This window comes from Vipera berus (assembly GCF_964194415.1).
Source record: "Vipera berus genome assembly, chromosome: 3".
NCBI classification, from domain to species: Eukaryota; Metazoa; Chordata; class Lepidosauria; order Squamata; family Viperidae; genus Vipera; species Vipera berus.
This window is the reverse complement of record NC_138204.1, coordinates 215,654,690-215,674,162: the sequence shown is the minus strand read 5'-3', so window position 1 is coordinate 215,674,162 and position 19,473 is coordinate 215,654,690. Positions and strand designations below refer to the sequence as shown.

The window sequence follows — 19,473 nt, the reverse complement described above, 5'->3', positions numbered from 1 at the left end:
AATTCAGAGCAGGCCACTCCAAACAAAGGTTGCCAGCGAGGAAGGAAGCTGTGCAAATTCTAAGTAAAAAAAAATCTGTTTAAAACACGCTCAACTTGTCTGACCGCCTCGGACTGATCAGATCCTGAACATGATGGGAAGAGAGAGATCCAGCATCTCCAGGATGAAATCTCGCCTTATCCTCGTTTGCCAGCTAAAGCCTCACTGGTTTAGCGAAGGATGACGTTTAGGATCACGGCCTAAGCAACGGAGGCAGGAGAGAGGAGCTATTTACAAAGCCATCGGGGAACTTGAGTAGAGCTGATATTTCATTAAAGGGTGGTGAACATCTGGATGCGTTTCCCCCCCCCCCACTTCCAAGAGAAACAGATTTATCTTCCGAAGGAAAGATACACCAGGTTTCAGAAGCGAAGCCTTGGCTGACCCACTCAAGTCGCTTCCTAAATGTTCCTTCTAAATCCTCTAAGAGGGAGGGAGGGAGGGAGGGAGGGAGGGAGGGAGGGAAGGAAGGAAGGAAGGAAGGAAGGAAGGAAGGAAGGAAGGAAGGAAGGAAGGAAGGAAGGAAGGAAGGAAGGAAGGAAGGAAGATAAGGGAGGGAAGGAGGGAAGAAGAAAGGAGGGAGGAAGGCAGGAAGGCAGGAAGGAAGGTGAGGAGAAGGGAAGGAGAAAGGGAAGAAGGAAAAAAGGGGAAGAAAAATGAGAAAGGGAAGGGAAGGAGGAAGGAAAAAGGAAGAGGAGAAGGGAAGGGAAAAAGGAGGGAAGGAAGATGAGAAGGAGAAGGGAAGGAGGAGAGAAAAGGGAGGGAGGGAGAAAGGAAGGAAGGAGGGAGGGAGGGAGGATGGAAAGAAGGAAGAAAAAGGGAGGGAATAGAGAGGGAGGGAGGGAGGGAGGAAGGAAGGAAAGAAGGAAAGGAGGAAAAAAGAGGCTTCACCATATCAAGCGGACGCCCTACAGCTCAGATCTATTTTCTCCTTATGTAAGTCTCCTCCACCTCCTCCTCCTCCTCCTCCTCCTCCTCCTCCTCCTCCTCCTCCTCCTCCTCCTCCTCCTCCTCCTCCAACGGTTCTTTGTGGGAACAAGAGAAGCTCTTGGCAACTTACTCACCCGGGCAGTCACAAAGTGCCACCGCGGCGTAATAGTGGGAGAGGGCCTTGAAGTGTTCGGCTTTGACGTGCACCATGGAGGTCCAGGAGAACGGCACATAGTCTTTGACCTGGGGCTGGTCCATGGTCTGGTGCACCAAGGAGTAGACCTCTTCCACCTGGGGAGGCAAAGTGGGAGGGGGGCGAGGTGATGACGGGAAGCCCAAGGAGGCCAGAAAGAGGACACTGTCCCTTGAGGGCCACTAGAAGCACATCTGGCTTGGCTTCCGTGGCCGGTGCAGGCCCTGCAATGGTGGTGAAGATTTGCAGCTGGGGTGAAGGAGGCGGGTGGAGGTTGGGTCACCTCAGGTGAGGGTCGCTGGGAGGTGAAGTGATGGCTGGGGAAGGGGGGTTTGTGTGGGTTGGCACTCCACCAACAATTCCATCCACAGACCCATCGACCTACAACCAGCCTACGAACCCCACAGAATTCAAATCAACCACACAGCCAAGCAGTGACAGCAGCGACCTCAACCATCCCGCACAATCCCCCACTCCCACCAGCACTTCGCCTGCCAAGGACCCTCCCCCGATGTGACCTCCCCATCACAAGACCCATCATCTCACCTAATGTGACCCATACCTGACCCAACAGTAGACCCTCACCTGATGTGATCCATCACAAAACCCTCACCTGACGTGACCCACACCTGACCCATCAGTAGACCCTCACCTGAAGTGTCACACAGCTGACCCAACACTAGACCCATCACAAGACCCTCACCTGATGTGATCCACCACAAAACCCTCACCTGACATGACCCACACCTGACCCATCAGTAGACCCTCACCTGATGTGATCCATCACAAAACCTTCACCTGACGTGACCCACACCTGACCCATCACAAGACCTTCAACTGAGATCCTCACCTGACCCATCACTAGACCCTCACCTGACGTGACCCATCACTAGACCCTCACCTGACGTGACCCTCACCTGACCCACCACTAGACCTTCACCTGTGACCCACACCTGACCCACCACTAGACCTTCACCTGTGACCCACACCTGACCCATCACTAGACCCTCACCTGACCTGACCCATCACCTGACCCTCACCTGACATGACCTCCCCATCCCCAGACTTACCCACCACACTCGAAGCCCTGATCAGCAGGAGAAGACCAACCCTGACCTCCGCTGAAGAGCTTTCCTAGCCCGTTCAAGGAAACGTTCACAAACCTGCCCACCGGCTCGGACAGCGGACCTCCACCCTCCCTCCGCAGGGTCCCCTCTGGCGGGACCCCGACATCTCCGCCCCACCCGGCACCCCCTGGCGCCCGGATGCCCTACCCGGGATGCCTCCTGGGCCAACTGCAGGCAGGTGAGGAAGTCCCTCTGGGCTCCGAGCAGTAGGACCTTCTCGAAGACGCACTCCTGCACCTGGGCGACCATCAGCCAGACCAGCATGTTGAGGGAGGGGCTGCTCATGTCGAGGCTGGGGGCGTTGGAGAAGTTCTCCTTCAGGTAGTTGAAGGCGCCTGCAAAGGGAGCAAAGGGGTAGGCCCGAGATCAAGCACAGGGAAGTCCTCGACTTACACCCGCCACTGGAGCCCCACATTTCCTTCGCTTAAGCGAGGCAGTTCTTTAAGTGAATTTTGCCCCATCTTTAGGGCTTTTCTGGCCGCAGTTGTTAAGGGAGACCGCTTTGGCGCTTCAGTTTGTAACCTGGTTGGTTGAGTGGCTTCCCCACCGAAGGTCGCAAAAGGGGGGGGGTCACGTGACCCCCTCCACACCCCACCCCCGGGACGCTGCAACCGTCGTAAACACGAGCCCGTCGCCAAGTGTCTGAATGGGGCTGCGGCAATGGTCGTTAAGTGCGGGGGAAAAAAACAACGGTCGTGAGTTGCATTTTTCAGAGCTGTTGTAACTTTGAACGGTCACTGGATGAACGGTCGTAAGTCAAGGACTGCCTGGAATGGCCCCAACTCTAGCCCTATCGAAGCAACAGTCAATACTATTGCACTCAATAGGATTTAGTGTAGAGTAGCCGTGCAAAGGATTGCTATCAAGTTGCTATCTTGCTCAGAAGGAGAAGCCCCTCTTCCAAGAAACAGGTAGGAACCGCAAGAAAAACCAACCCCTTGCATTCTCACAGACCTGAGTCAATGTCCAAGGAGAACAAACCCAGTCCGCAGAAACTCCATCCTCAACACGAACGGCTGCCTTCGGCAAACAGCATCTCCCACACCTTCCCTTTTACTATTCAGCCCAGGCGTGGCTTCCCAATGCCTTCTCCTTTGCCTTTGGAGCCACCCCATTGCATCCCTCTGTCCTGCTCGCTTCTCTTGCCGGTGCTTTCGTGCATCCTGGATATTTCCCAGCTGTGCTTCATCCCTGTCCAACTCAGGCTCCCAGCACAGCCGTGTCTCAGCCTGAGCGCAAGTAGAGGGGCCGGGCTCCTCGTCCGACTGTAAGTCTTGGAGCTCCTCAGAGCCTTCCTCTGACTCTGATGTCACTCCAGGCCCCTCCTCCTCCTCCTCCTCTGAGTCCTCAGACTCAGCTACCGCGTCCGCTGGCTGGCCAGGAATCACACCACTAATCCCCCCTCCCCCAAATAGAAATGCGAGAAAGGCGCCGTACCAGAGGCCTTCTGGAAGGCTTCGATGGCGCGGTCCACCCCCTGCAGAGTGCTGCGATCCTGGCGGGCTGCAATCTGAGTGTGCAGAGCGCCGATGTTGAAAAGCACGCTTCCTTTCTCGAAAGCCAGGGCCCGCTGGTGGGAAGGCACCCCGGTCAGCGAATCGTACCTGGAAAGGGTTAGAGCAGAGCGGTAAGACCACACGGCGCTGGGGAGACGACAAGGGGGCTCCTGGGCTCCAGAGGGTCTGATCGGCTTCTCGCTAGATCGCCGTTTAGGGAAAGGGTCTAATAAAAGAGAATATTTGTAGTTGGGGGTTTGAACTGGGCGGGTCACAGGTGCTCACTGAGCTGGGTGGTTTCCTTGCAGACGTTTTGTGACCCAGCTAGGGAACATCATCAGTGCTAAAGGGAGTTGGGTTTGCAGGGAAGAGGAGGAGGAGGAGGAGGAGGAGGAGGATGACGACGACGACTGTGGGGTCCTTGGTCCTCTCTGAGCTTGGTTGTTTCCTTGCAGACGTTTCATGACCCAACTAGGTAACTTCAGTGCTAGAAGGGAGAGGGGTTTGCGGAGAGGAGGAGGAGGAGGAGGAGGAGGAGGAGGAGGAGGAGGAGGAGGAGGAGGAGGAGGAGAACTATGGGGTCCTTGGTTGCCTCTGACCTGGGTGTTTTTCTTGCTGACATTTCATGACCCAACTAGGCAACATCATCAGTGCTAGAAGGGAGTTGGCTGTGGGAGGAGAAGCCAGTGGGGTCCTTGGTGCTCTCTGAGTTTGGTGGGTTTCCTTGCAGATGTTTCATGACCCAACTAGGTAACGTCATCAGTGCTAGAAGGGAGGGGGGTTTAGGAGGAGGAGGAGGAGAAAGGGAGGAGGAGGAGGAGGAGGAAGAGGAGGAGGAGGAGGAAGAAGACTGTGGGGTCCTGGATGCTCTCTGAGCTTGATGGTTTTCTTGCAGACCTTTCATGACCCAACTAGATAACATGATCAGTGCTAGAAGAGAGTGCAGTTTGCAGAACGAGGAGGAGGAGGAGGAGGAGGAGGAAGACTGTGGGGTCCTGGATGCTCTCTGAGCTTGATGGTTTTCTTGCAGACCTTTCATGACCCAACTAGATAACATGATCAGTGCTAGAAGGGAATGCAGTTTGCAGGAGGAGGAGGAGGAGGAGGAGGAGGAGGACGACGACTATGGGGTCCTTGGTACTCTCTGAGCTGGGTGGTTTTCTTGCTGACGTTTCCTTACCTAAACTAGGTAACATCATCAGTGCTAGAAGGAAATGGGGTTTGCATAGTTGAGAAGGAGAGAGGGAGGAGGAGGAGGAGGAGGAGGAGGACGACGACGACGACGACGACTATGGGATGCTTGGTGCTCTCCAAACTTGGTTCTTTTCTTGCAGACATTTCATTACCCAACTAAGTAACATCATCAGTTCTAGAAGGGAGAGGGGTTTGTGGGGGGGGGAGGAGGAGGAGGAGGAGGAGGAGGAGGAGGAGGACTGTGGGGTCCTTGGTCCTCTCTGAGCTTGGTTGTTTCCTTGCAGACGTTTCATGACCCAACTAGGTAACTTCAGTGCTAGAAGGGAGAGGGGTTTGCGGAGAGGAGGAGGAGGAGGAGGAGGAGAACTATGGGGTCCTTGGTTGCCTCTGAGCTGGGTGTTTTTCTTGCTGACGTTTCATGACCCAACTAGGCAACGTCATCAGTGCTAGAAGGGAGGGGGGTTTAGGAGGAGGAGGAGGAGAAAGGGAGGAGGAGGAGGAGGAGGAGGAGGAGGAGGAGGAGGAGGAAAGGACTGGTCCTTGGTGCTCTCTGAGTTTGGTGGGTTTCCTTGCAGATGTTTCATGACCCAACTACGTAATACTATCATTGCTGGAAGGTGTAAACTCCTCTTTTTAGCACTGATGATGTTCCCTAGTCGGGTCATGAAACATCTGCAAGAAAACCAGGAAGCTCAGAGAGCAGCAAGGACCCCACAGTTCTCCTCTTTCTCCTCCCCCTCCTCCTCCATTCCACAAAACCTACTCCCTTCTAGCCCTGATGATGTTCCCTAGTTGGGTCATAAAATGTCTGCAAGAAAACCACCCAGCTCAGACAGCACTGAGGATCCCACAGTCATCGTTGTCATCGTCCTCCTCCTCTCCACTCCATAAGCCCCACTCCCTTCTAGCACTGAGGATGTTCCCTAGTTGGGTCATGAAAAGTCTGCAAGAAAACCACCAAGCTCAGAGAGCACCAAGGACCCCACCTTCCTCTTCCTCCTCCCCTCCTCCTCCTCTTCACAAACCCCACTCCCTTCTAGCCCTGATGATGTTCCCTAGTTGGGTCATGAAACGTCTGCAAGAAAACCACACAGCTCAGAGAGCACCAAGGACCCCCCCCCAGTTCAACCCCGAGCTACAACCATCCTCTTCTGCTGACTCCCTACCCCACCTTGAAAAGGCCCACTGACCAATGGAAGAAAAGTCCCAGGTTGTTATTGGGCGCGAAGAAGCGGTTCTCGAGGAAGTGGAGCTGGCTGTAATATTCCATCAGCAGTTCAAGTCCTGCCTTGTTCCGGCTGGGTGCCCGCACGGCCTGTTGGGGACACAAGACGGGAGAAAGCAAAGAGCCATGAACCACGCAGCGTTGGAAAGGGGCCCTGGAAGGGTCCTCTAGTCCAACCCCCCGCTGAGCCAGGAGACCCTTGCAGAACGACAGAATCATAAATTGATGTCGTTAAGTGACTTTTGCCCCCTTTTAAAGACTTTTCTCGTGAAGGGAATCGCTGACCCTGCTCAGTCAAAAGGCTGCAAAAAGGGGCCTTCAGCGCCGTCGTAACTTTGGATGGTCGCTAAACGAACTGCTGTTAAGTCGAGGACTTACCTGTACACACAGACCAGACCCAAACTCCTCTTCCTCAAAGGTCACACCTACCTGGCGTAAATCCACAAGGGCTTTCAGCTCGTCCTTGTAGGAGTCTTCCTCTTCCTTGTAGTGGTCTTTAATCACAGCCTGGAGTTGTGGAGGAAATCACACACTTTAGTCTGCCTTTTGCCTGAAATTCCCATCTTCAAGCTCACCTAAAGTCCTCCGAAACCAAGCCCCCTTCAAAGGACAGGCAGTCCTCGGCTTACGACCACAATGGCGTCTCTGTCGTTAAGCCAGACTTACTTAACAACCGTGTTACTAGCTTTTTCTTTTGGTTTCTCCGAGTCCGGCTGGCAGGGTCGCCCCCGGGATGCTGCGACCGTCGTAAGTGTGAGCCAGTGGCAAAACATCTGAATTTTGTTCACGGGACCACGGCGATGCCGCGACGGCCGTATGTGTGAAAAACGGCTCCTCAATTCGCTTTTTCCCCAGTGCCGTCATAACTTGGAACGGTCACTAAACGAGCTGCTGTAAGTCAGGGCCTACCTGTAAAACCGCTTCCCTCAATTCTATCAATCTCAAGTTTTAGGAAATTGGAAGTTTACCTTCAGAGGAGATGCCCAGTCCAGTTCCTTGGTCTCCTTCAACCCCAGTGGGATCATTGGGACGCTAACTGAGTCACTGGGAGAGAGAGAGATAGATAGAGAGAGAGAGAGAGAGAGAGAGAGAGAGAGAGAGAGAGAGAGAGAGAGAGAGAGGGAGAGAGAGGGAGAGAGAGAGAGAGAGAGAGAGAGAGGGAGAGAGAGAGAGAGAGAGAGAGAGAGAGAAAGAGAGAGAGAGAGAGACGGTCCAATTACAGGTGGTCCTCAACTTAAAACAGTCCATTTAGCGACCGAAATTTTAACAGTACTAAAAAAAGTGGCTTACAAACATTTTTCACACGACTGTCACAACATTCCTAGAGTCACGGTGATCAAACCTCAGCCACTTGGCAACCGACTCATGTTTACGACGGTCACAGCGTCCCCAGGGTCACGCGATCCCCTCTTTCAACGGCCTCCAAAACAAGCCGAGTCACTGGGGAAGCCAGACTCACTTTACAACTGCGCTACTCACATAGCCACTGCAGTGATTCACTTAACAACCGAGGTGAGAAAGGTCGTAAAATGGGGCAAAGCTCAATGGACAACGGTCTTCTTTCTTGGACTCAATTCTGGTCGCAAAGCCTTCTGATTTGGCCCGACAGAAGGTTGCCAAAGGGGATCGCATGACCCCCCCCCACGGGACACTGCGACCGTCATACATAAGAGTCAGTGGCCAAGCAGCCGAATTCCGATCACGTGATCCTTGGGGTGCCACGATGGTCGTAAGGGTGAAAGAAAATGGTCCTGTCCCTTTTTTCCCAGGGCCGTCGTAACTTCGGACGGTCACTAAGCAAACGCAGTAAAACGAGGACTACCTGCCGTGCATTCCCGTCTCCCAAAGTCAGCATTCAGATTGCAGCTAATTAAGGGCGACTCAGCTGATCCGGTCAATGTTCTCATTTGTTTGTCCCACAACAGGTTCTGACCTATGCCGGACTTCGTCACTGCATGAGTCAACCTGGGAAATGGGCCAGGGCTGTTTGAAGGTCAGGTGGTCTTTGGGGACAATTCCAGCCCTCTCTTCCCCTTCAAGGAAGCAGGTTTTTTCCAAGAGAACACAAAGCTGTTTGTGGACAATCACCTGCCTGAGATGGTATAGGCAACCTCGGCTCTTTTATGACTCATGGACTTCAACTCCCAGAATTCCTGAGTCAGCTATGCTGACTCAGGAATTCTGGGAGTTGAAGTCCATGAGTCATAAAAGAGCCGAGGTTGCCTACCCCTGGTATAGGGGCTGGACTAGAAGACCTCTAAGGTCCCTTCCAGCTCTATTCTATTCTATTCTATTCTATTCTATTCTATTCTATTCTATTCTATTCTATTCTATTCTATTCTATTCTATTCTATTCTATTCTATTCTATTTTCCATTCCAGTCTATTCCATTCCATATTTTCTATCCTATCCTATCCTATTATTTCCATTCCATATTCTATTCTATTCTATTCTGTTCTATTCTATTCTATTCTATTCAATTCTATTCTATTCTATTCTATTCTATTCTATTCTATTCTATTCTATTCTATTCTATTCTATTCTATTCTATTCTATTCTATTCTATTCTATTCTATTCTATTCTATTCTATTAATTATTCTATTCTATTCTACTCTACTCTACTCTAATTCTAATTCTAATTCTAATTCTAATTCTAAATTTTGTTCTTTTCTGGTCTGTTCTATTCCATTCCTATTCAATTCCATATTTTCTATCCTATCCTATCCTATTCTTATTTCCAATCCATATTCTATTCTATTCTATTCTATTCTATTCTATTCTGTTCTGTTCTGTTCTGTTCTGTTCTGTTCTGTTCTGTTCTGTTCCTGTTCCTACTCCTACTTCTATTTCTATTTCCATTCCATATCCCATCCCATCCCATCCCATCCTATCCTATTGATTGCATGGGAAGGAAGGAAGGAACAGGTAATCCTTGACTTATGACCGCAATTGACTTATGACTGTTCCTCACGACCGCTACAGCATCTCCAAGGCCACGTGATCAAAATCCAGAGGCCTGGCAGCTGGGTCATATACGGCTGCAGTCTGGCTAAGGGAGTCTTGTCCCAATTTACGAGTCACTGCAGGTGTTAAGTTACTAACCTGGTTGTTCAGTGAATCTGACTTCCCCGTTGACTTTGCTGGTCAGAATTGCTAAGTGCGTTTTGCCCCGTTTTACGACCTTTTTCCCCGCAGTTGTTAAGTGGATCGCTGCCATTGTAAAGTTAGTCCCACAGTTGTATAGTGAATCCGGTTTTCCCGCATTGACTTTGCTGGTCAGAAGGTCGCCAAAGGGGATTACGTGACCCTGGGACACGGCAGCGGTCGTAAGTGCGAGTCAGTTGGAAACTGGCCGAATTTTGATCGCGTGACTGTGGGAAGACTGCCACGGTCGTAAGTGTGAAAAACGCCCCCAAGGTCACTTTTTTCAGTGCCGTTGTTAACTTCAGATGGTCACTAAACAAACGATCGTAATTCGAGGACTAGCTGTAATGTACTGAATGGCTTGTAAAGGTAGTCCTCAACTTAGCGCCGGTTGCTTAGCAACGGTTTGAAGCTACAATGGATCTCCCTGAGGATACTTCAACCAGTTTCAATGGCTGAATCCCTTCCTTCATGTTGGGCGCACGGCAACTGGCCGACATTGATGGCCTGTTTGCAGTGTCCTGCATTCACATGACCTTGTTTTAAGACACCCTGGCCAAAAAAACTGGCATTTTCCGTCTTCAGCAACAAAAGTGTCCCATTGGTTTGCTTAATGACCCTGGTGTTCATTAACCACAGCCACAAAAAGAGCTTGCAAGATAAGATCAGGTTAGTCACACAAATGACCTTCATTTATGACCGGCTCCCGTTATGGCTGTAAGTCGGGGACCACCTGTAGAAGGTCTAAGATTCCATTCCAGAGGTCTCCAGTTAAAAGGAGAAGAAAGAGGAGGTGGGAATTGGTCAAGGTATTGATCTGGCAGCTAACCAGGTTATCTAGTGTGGGATGTAAGATGTAATGCAGGGGTCTTCAAATGTGGCCCTTTGATGACTTGTGGACGTCAACTTCCAGAATTCCTCAGCCAGGCAGTCATCAAAGGGCCAGGTTTGAGGACCCCTGATGTAATGTAATGATGAGACTGATTCAGCAGGGTCTGTGTCTCTTTAAGAGCCTTTGTATAAACAGAAGGCTCTGCTGATGTGTTCTCTCTCTCGTCCGTTTCCTGCTGTAACTGTGGTTTGTTGGATCCTGCTGTATTAGCACGTGTATACATATTGTTCCTGGTGTATGATACTATAGCTAGCGTAAGATAAACCATCATTGAATATTGGCCACTGTTTACTGGGTTTACTCCTGGCTTATCTCACGCAATAAGACTGTGCATGCTCCGACCGGATTTTTTGACGTAGCAGAGGGCAACTTCATTTCCCTTTTCCCTAACGGTCCACTTCCGGAACTTTTCCCTCCCCAAACAGACAGCTAGGTTTAGGTTTAGGTTTATTAAATTTATATGCCGCCCTTCTCCCTGAGGAGTCAGGGCGGCTCACAACAATTAAAAGTTAAAAGACATAAATACAATAAATTAAAAGAGGATTAAACAATATGAGAAATAAGAACAGTTTAAACCAATAAAAAACCAAATTTAAAAACTATGATCAGTCCAGGCCCGCTTGTTGGAATAACCAGGTCTTTAGGTCACGGCGGAAGGACCGAAGGTCAGGGGCCATCCGCAGCTCCGGGGGCAGTTCGTTCCAGAGGGTCGGTGCCGGCATTGCCTGGCCGACGGCACCCTGAGGAGGCCGATTCTGTGGGAGCGGACCGGGCAATGGGAGGTTGACATTGGCAGCAGGTGGTCTCGCAAGTACCCCGGGCCTAAGCCATGCAGGGCTTTAAAGGTTATTACCAGCACCTTGAATCGCACCCGGAGGCAACTGGAAGCCAATGCAGCTCGCGCAGGAGTGGTATAACATGGGAGTATCGAGATACTCCCATAAGCACCCGCGCGGCTGCATTTTGCACCAGTTGAAGCCTCCGGGCGCACTTCAAGGGCAGCCCCATGTAGAGAGCATTGCAGTAATCCAGGCGAGAGGTGACAAGGGCATGGGTGACTGTGCATAGGGCATCTCGGTCCAAAAAGGGGCGCAACTGGCGTACCAGGTGAACCTGTGCAAAAGCCCCCCTGGTCACGGCAGTTAGATGATCTTCCAAATTAAGCCGTGAATCCAGGAGGACACCCAAGTTGCGGGCCCTTTCTGAGGGGGGCAATAGCTCCCCCCATCAGAAGAGATGGAACCTGTTGGACAGTACGAGATGCCGATATCCACAGCCACTCGGTCTTGGAGGGGTTCAGCCTGAGCCTGTTCCTTCCCATCCAGACCCGCACCGCCTCCAGCTGCCAATCATCTCTAACCTGTCATTCTGGTAGACTTCCATGCAGCTGTTCAGTTCTTCCAGTTCCTCCTTGAGCAGCTGCAGGTTCGAGTTGACGTAGCTGAGCTCCAAAGCGACCGTCTCCTTGACTTTGTGGTTGCGGGTGGCCCTGAGACCAAAAAGGAAAAGAGGGGAGGGGGGGAAATGACTTACACCACTTCTCTACAGCCAGTCCTCGACTTACGACGGTTCGCTCAGTGACGTTCAAAGTCACAACAGCAGTGAAAAAAGTGACATAGGAAATGTTTTTTCAAAGTCACGACCTTTGCAGCATCCCCGTGATCACGTGATCAAAATTCAGATGCTGGGCAACTGACTCGTACTTATGACGGTTTGCAGTGTCCCGGGGTTCTTGTGATCCCCTTTTGCGATCTCCTGACGGGCAATGTCCACAGGGAAGCCAGATTCATTTAGCAACGGGGCGGCTAACTTATCCACGGCAGCAATTCACTTAGCAACTGAGGCCAGAAAGGTCGTAAAATGGGGTAAAACTTTGCTTGAGCAATCCCTTGCTTAATGAATGAAAATTGGGGCTCCATTGAGGTCGCAAGCTGGCGACTCCCTGGCTGCATTAGAGAGATCTTGTGTTTTTCTTAATAAGAACCCTACGATGCAATCTAAGTTGGAGAGAGTGACTTAGGGAGCCCTCGACGTACGACGGTTCGTTTAGTGACCATCCAAAGTTACAACAGCAGTGAAAACAGTATGTGTGTGTGTGTATATGTATATATATATATATATATATGTGTGTGTGTGTGTGTGTGTGTGTGTGTGTGTAAATTACTAACAAAGAATTAAGGGAGACTGAGATGCATTTCTGACTCTTTAGTCTTCATCAGTCAGACATACCCTTCTGAGATTCGAACCTGGGCTGATTGCACATTAGGCAGTGTATTTACCTCTTTGAGCCTCTATGAACTGTCCGGTGTGACTACAGCCTGTTCGATGGCCTTCAAGATAGGCTGAAAACAGGAAATAAAGATTTGCCCCATGTTTCGGGCCTAGCAAGGTAATCTAAATAGTTAACATTTCACACACACACACACACACACACACACACACACACACACACACACACACACATATATAAACAGCCACATGCTTCTCCCAGAAGAAGGAAGCTAAAGCCACCAGCCTGATGATGACGGATGGGATTCCGTCGAAACGTTGCACCTACACCTTTAGTTCTATGCGGGAGGAAACCCGAATGACCGAAGATCCATATATATATATATATATATATATATATATATATATATATATATATATATATATATATATATATATATATATATATATATATATATATATATATATATATATATATATATATATACACACACACACACACACACATCACACATACACACTGTATACAGTATATATATATAACTGCCTAATGTGTAATCAGCCCAGGTTCGAATCTCAGAAGGGTATGGCTGACTGATGAGAACAAATGAGTTTGAAATGGCCATATCAGTCTCCCTTTAATTCTTTGTTAGCAATCAAAAAAAAATTACACAAATATGAGCTGCCACTGCTGCGGCTACTGCCTGTAGATGGCCTTGGGTTAGGTTGAAACAGGCAATAAGATTTGTCCCGTGTTTGGGGCCTAGCAAGGTATTTTAAAATACTTAACAAATACTTAACACATATCTCCCTTGCCTCTCAGCTAACAAAGCGAGAAAGAGCCCGTGGCTTAGAGGTAAAACAACTGCCTAATGTGTAATCATCCCAGGTTCGAATCTCAGAAGGGTGTGGCTGACTGATGAGAACAAATGAGTTTGAAATGGCCGTATTTAATTCTTTGTTAGCAATCAAAAAAAAATTTACATACTGTATATAGAGAGCGGGAAGGGACCTTGGAGGTCTTCTAGTCCAGCCTTGCTCAGGCAGGAAACCCTAGACTATTTCTTAAAAACCTCCAGTGATGGAGCAACCACAACTTCTGGTGGCAAGCAGTTCCACTGGTTAATTGTCCCTCACTGTCAGGAAGTTTCTCCTTAATTCCAGCTTGCTTTGACTACTTTCCAACCATTGTTTCTTGTCCTGCCTTCTGGTGCTTTGGAGAATAGTTTGACCCCCTTTGGGGCAACCCCTCAAATACTGGAACGCTGCATGTCTCCCCTTTAGACTAGCCAAACCCAAGTCCCGCAGCCGTTCTTCGTATGTTAGATTCTCCAGGTCTTGGATCATCTTCGTTTCTTCTCTCTGCACTTTTTCCAATATCACCATCTTTTTTGTCACGTGCAAAATTTGTCACGGAATCTTTTTTTTGTAGCTCAAGGACTTATAAAAAATCTCCTTGCACTCCCCACGGTCCTCTGATCAAAATTTGGGTGCTTGGCAACTGGCATCGTGTCCGCCACGGTTGCAGCGTCCCAGGATCAGGTGATTTCCCCAATCGGCAACTTTCCCAGCTGGCTTCTGATAAGGAAAGTGTGTGTGTGTGGGGGAAAGCTAAAAGACTGCGTGATCCACTTTAACAACCGCAGAGGCTGGCTCTTTCCAGTTCTAGACCAATGAACTACTTGCATTCCCCCCCCCCCCCAATCTCTACCCCTGGGAGCTTTTAAGGGCTCATGAAACGAAGGATGAGACAACCTCCTCTAGCACCAGTGACGCATCCCACCTGATACAATCTCGGCAACCTTGTTTGGACAGCTGTGGGGCTGGGAAACTGACAAGCCACAACACAGGAGCGCCCCAGCCCGGTGGGGAGGCACCCTAGAAAGTGGAATTGCTAACGCTCAGCATTTCCGTTCAGGCTGAGCCAAAGGAATCTGAGCAACCAAATTGATTAAAAGCCGGGAGACTAAAAAAACAAGTGAACAACGGTTGCAGGATTTGGGTATGGCCAGCCTAGAGAAAAGAAGGAGGGGGGGGCAGGATAGCAGTATTCCCGCATTTGAGGAGGGGCTCAACCTCTTCTCCAAAGCACCAGAAGGCAAGACAAGAAGCAACAGATGGAAACTCAACCAAGGAGAGAAGCAACCTGGAATTAAGGAGAAACTTCGTGGCAGTGAGGAGAATTAACCAGTGGAACAGCTTGCCACCAGAAGTTGTGGGTGCTCCAACAGTGGAGGCTTTTTAAGAAGAGGCTGGACAGCCATTTGTTCTGAACTGGAATAGGGTCTCCTGCCTGAGCAGGGGGTTGGACTAGAAGACCTCCAAGGTCCCTTCCACCTCTATTCTGACTGATGGGTGGATTGTGACCGAGATAAAACACTGTTGACATGTTACAAAATTATGGCTGGAGGTCCAAGAAAGAAAATTCGCGTTCTCCTTGGGTGCCATCCCAAACTTGGTTCTCTCCAAGTATGCTGGAAGACAGGTAGTTCTTGACTTATCACCGGAGTTCAGATCAGAATTGCTGCTGCAAAGCAAGGTGGCGGCGAAGTGGCAGTTTCATGTCCTTTTTTGCCCTGGTGGTTAAATGAATCACTGCAGTTGTTTAATAACAACAACAACAACAGCAATAATAGTTTGAAGGGACCTTGGAGGTCATCTAGTCCAACCCCCTGTTCAGGCAGGAGACCCTTGCAGAATAATAGAGTTGGAAGGGACCTTGAAGGTCATCTAGTCCAATCCCCTGCTCAGGCAGGAAGCAATATGCCACTTCAGACAAATGGCAGTCCAGTCTTTTCTTAAAAACTTCCACTGTTGGAGCATTCACCGCTTCTGGAGGCAGGTTGTTCCACTGGTTAATTGTTCTAACTGTCAGGAAATTTCTCCTTAGTTCTAGGTTGCTTCTCTCCTTGACTAGTTTCCATCCATTGCTTCTTCTCCTGCCTTCAGGCGCTTTGGAGAATAGCTGGACTACCTCTTCTTTGGGGCAGCCCCTGAGATATTGGAAGACTGCTATCATGTCACCCCTCGTCCTTCTCTTCATTAAACTAGACATACCCAATTCCAGCAACCGTTCCTTGTATGTTTCAGCCTCCAGTCCCCTGATCACCTTTGTTGCTCTTCTCTGCACTCTTTCCAGAGTCTCAACATCTTTTTTACATCGTGGTGACCAAAACTGGATGCCGTATTCCGAGTGTGGCCTTACCAAGGTAGTATATAGCAATACCAATACTTCAAGTGACCTTGATCCTATCCCTGTTAATGCAGCCTAGCACTGTGTTGCCTTTTTTGGCAGGTGCAGCACACGGCTGTCTCCTATTTGACCGTCAGAAATTGCACTGGTTGAGAATTTAGCACAATAGCGACGAATCTTGAAAAAGCCTTCAATGAAGACATTTATATAAACGGGGTGGTTTTTTTTTTAGTGCATAGATCTCTCCAAAATGGACATTTTGAATGTTTTAAACCAACATCTCCCTCCTTTGGAGGAGGTAGACATGTAGGCAGTTGTGCACATTGCTGTGCATCTACAAATGTTTTTCTTTCCTCCCTTTTCTTAGATTCTGAAAACCAAGCAGCCACAAAATGCTGAGCATCAGACAGAAAAGGGTGTGGGGGGGTCCCCAGCTGGCCCTTTAATCAAAACTTTGCCTACCACCTGCCCCAAAGTTGCAGCTTTCGGGTTTTTCACTCTTCACGCAAGCAAAACAATCCCTGTTTACGTCTTCTGGTGACTCGTCTGATGGTTGCGAATCACATCATTCGCAATCGCCTTTATGATGCTAATTTAGCCCACACAGACCTGAACAGATTCTCTGCACCGGTTCGCATCCTCATCTCTTTGTTGATCTGCTGGTTGATTCTTGCACGGCGGTGTTGCAGCTTGGTGCGTTGCGTCTGGCCCAAGGAATCAGAACCCTGCCAAAAAAAAAGAAATTAACAACAACAACAACAACAATAAGGATAACAATGTCCCTGAAGGACAGATAGATACAAAGCTAACATGGTTGAGATAAGGGGTGCTGAAGAAAGAGAGTGAAGGCTTCGTTTTGGCTGCCCAAGAACGAGCAGACCTGCAGACCAATTCCACGAAAGCAAAAATTCAAAATATCAGTAACAACAGCAACGCTCACTTACACGACGAGAAAGCCGAAACAGTGGATCACTTTATCAGTGGCTGCAGCAAAAAAAAAAAAAATCTCACAAACCGATTATCTACAACGTCATAATCAAGCTGCCAAAACCACAGCTCGCTCTGCTGGGTGCAACTATTGCTTCTTAGCTTGCCAACAAACTTGGGGGAGAGGATGGGGAATTGGAATGCAGGCTACAAAGATAAAGAAGGCAGACCGTGAGAATCAAGGACGATTCACCAGGTGCCTGACCCGACTCGGAGACATCTTCTCATAACAATATAATCGCACCTTATTGGGCAATGTGATCTGTTCGTGGATGGGAGGGGAAATTCTATTCTTTTACTATGGAGGTTTGGGTGGCGGTTTGCTAGAGCTGGTTTTGCTTTCACACATGCCGAAATGATGTACTCAGTAAAGTTTTAGATTAAGAGATCGGAATGTCTCAAAGGTGTTTGCTTGGTTGGGTTTGTCAGTCGGAACCTTGACAGATGTTGTTATTGAGACTCTAGAAAGAGTGCAGAGAAGAGCAACAAACAAGATTAGGGGGCTGAAGGCCAAAACATACAAGGAACTGTTGCTGGAATTGGGTATGTCTAGTTTAATGAAGAGAAGGATGAGGGGTGATATGATAGCTGTGTTCCAGTATCTCAGGGTCTGCCCCAAAGAAGAGGGAGTCAAGCTATTCTCCAAAGCACCTGAAAGCAGGACAAGAAGCAACGCATGGAAACTAATCCAGGAGAGAAGCAACCTAGAACTAAGGAGAAACTTCCTGACAGTGAGAACAATTAACCAGTGGAACAACCTGCCTCCAGAAGCTGTGAATGCTCCAACACTGGAAGTTTTTAAATTGGACAGCCATTTGTGTGAAATGATATAGGCTTTCCTGCCTGAGCAGGGGGTTGGACTAGATGACCTCCAAAGTTCCTTTTACCATGATGGTGGTGGTGATGATGATGATGATGATGATTTACATTGGAAACTGCCAGAGGCCTGGCTTCAAATGCAGGAAAAATGACCGGGAACATCAAATTGACCAAAATTCTTGAAAATGAACAGGTCACGATCCTGTGGGACTTTCGGATCCAAACAGAAAGAGATCTGGCCCACAACGTGCCTGAGATTGTGGGAAAGTGGGGAAAAGTCTGCAGTACACAAAGGGCTGCCTAGATACATGGGATATTTTGAACTGATTAAATCTGAATATCCTGACTTTGAAAACAACAACAACAACAACAAATAATCCACCCTATTCAAAACTGCCTATATGCTCAGATGCTACCTTAACAGCTCTTAAGTAAAAACTGTTAAGTTTTTACCATTCCCAGATTGTGGATCGAATTGACGATTAAAATTTTAATAATAATAATAACAACAATATCAACAACAATAATAACCTCCCTGTTAAAATGAGGGTTCTCCTTAGAGCGTGAAAAAGTCTGATCTAAAAGGCATAAATGAGGGTTTGTTTTTTTAAAAAAAAGGTGAAATATTGGACTTATTTACATATCTTACCAGCTGGATCTTCTGAGCACAAATTAAATTAAAAGCACGGGTAATATTTTACCTGGAAGCTTCCAGAGTGTGTTAAGTGGTTCACACATATATTACGGTAGTATTGCATCGCTCTTCATACGGCAGATGGAAAAAAAAAGTATTTATTTATGCAGTGATCTTGCTAGGATGAATTGACTTTGCCAGACTGATTTCACATTTGGGAGCGACACTCAAGGTCCTCTGAACTCTCAGGATATTTTCTTATAAATTTCCTTAAAATTTCAATCTGAACTTGCTCTTACGGAGAAGCTTTGCAAACAGAACCACGTATTGGGTTTCCAGCTTAATTTCTAGACGACGCATTCATATTTGAGGGAGGTCGGGGGGGGGGAGGAGGGAAAGGCACTTAAAAATAAAGCCCTTCTTCCAATCAAAATTAAACTTTTCTGTTGAAGTATTTCCGTTAATAATTATCTCTAACATAATATAAATAACGATGAAGAACAGCTGCAAGAATTGGGTATGGCCAGTCTAGAGAAAAGAAGGAATAGGGGGGGACATGATAGCAGTCTTTCAATATTTGAGGGGCTGCCCCAAAGAAGAGGGGGTCAATTTCTTTCCCAAAGCACCAGAAGGCAAGAAGAGAAACAATGGATGGAGACTAATCAAGGAGAGAATCCACTGGGAATTAAGGAGAAACTTCCTGACAGTGAGGACAATTAACCAGTGGAACAGCTTGCCACCAGATGTTGTGGGTGCTCCATCACTGGAGGTTTTTAAAGAAGAGACTGGACAGTCGCTTGTCTGAGATGGTATAGGTCCTCCTGCTTGAGCAGGGGGCTGGACTAGAAGACCTCCAAGGCCCCTTCCAGCTCTATTCTTTTCAAATTCAACCTGATTTACTTGAAAGTAACTCAACCAAACATTTCCCCAATAAAATGCGCATAAAATGTGCATAAAGTCAGGTTCTACATTTAGGCAGGAAAAATCAAATGCACAGGTATAGTATAGGTCAGACATGTCAAACACAAGGCCCGGGGCCCAGATCCGGCCCGCGAAGTGGTTTCATGCGGCCCGCGAAGCCATCCTGGAAACAGTGAGGGAACGGCCCCCACTGCCTTGGCCCTGGCCCAGAGACCCTCCTCCTGCCAGAGACCCTCAGATCTGTCCCCAGTCCTGCCCAGGCCCCCATAGGCAACCTTGATGCAAATGATGTAGAGCTGGCCACGCCCACCCAGTAGGCCATACACACTCTAGCCACGCCCACCCAGTAGGCCACGGCCATGCTGGCCACACCCACCCGGCCCCCTGAGGGCAACCGCAATGCTGATGCGGCCCTCAATGAAATTGAGTTTGACACCCCTGGTATAGGT

At 48.7% G+C, this 19,473-nt stretch overlaps 1 protein-coding gene across 3 annotated transcripts in view; it reads right to left on the bottom strand.

The window, feature by feature from the left end:
• RHPN1 (rhophilin Rho GTPase binding protein 1) overlaps nt 1–19,473 on the bottom strand; it is a 38,275-nt gene that overhangs the window by 14,618 nt on the left and 4,184 nt on the right. For all 3 annotated transcript variants that reach the window (XM_081323052.1, XM_081323053.1, XM_081323054.1), the window contains exons 2-9: nt 16,273–16,388; nt 11,602–11,730; nt 7,173–7,248; nt 6,634–6,711; nt 6,170–6,294; nt 3,727–3,893; nt 2,437–2,624; nt 1,104–1,260 (exon numbers count right to left, since the gene is read on the bottom strand). In XM_081323052.1, the coding sequence (XP_081179178.1) occupies nt 1,104–1,260; nt 2,437–2,624; nt 3,727–3,893; nt 6,170–6,294; nt 6,634–6,711; nt 7,173–7,248; nt 11,602–11,730; nt 16,273–16,388 (1,036 nt within the window). The remainder of the gene's footprint in view (nt 1–1,103; nt 1,261–2,436; nt 2,625–3,726; nt 3,894–6,169; nt 6,295–6,633; nt 6,712–7,172; nt 7,249–11,601; nt 11,731–16,272; nt 16,389–19,473) is intronic.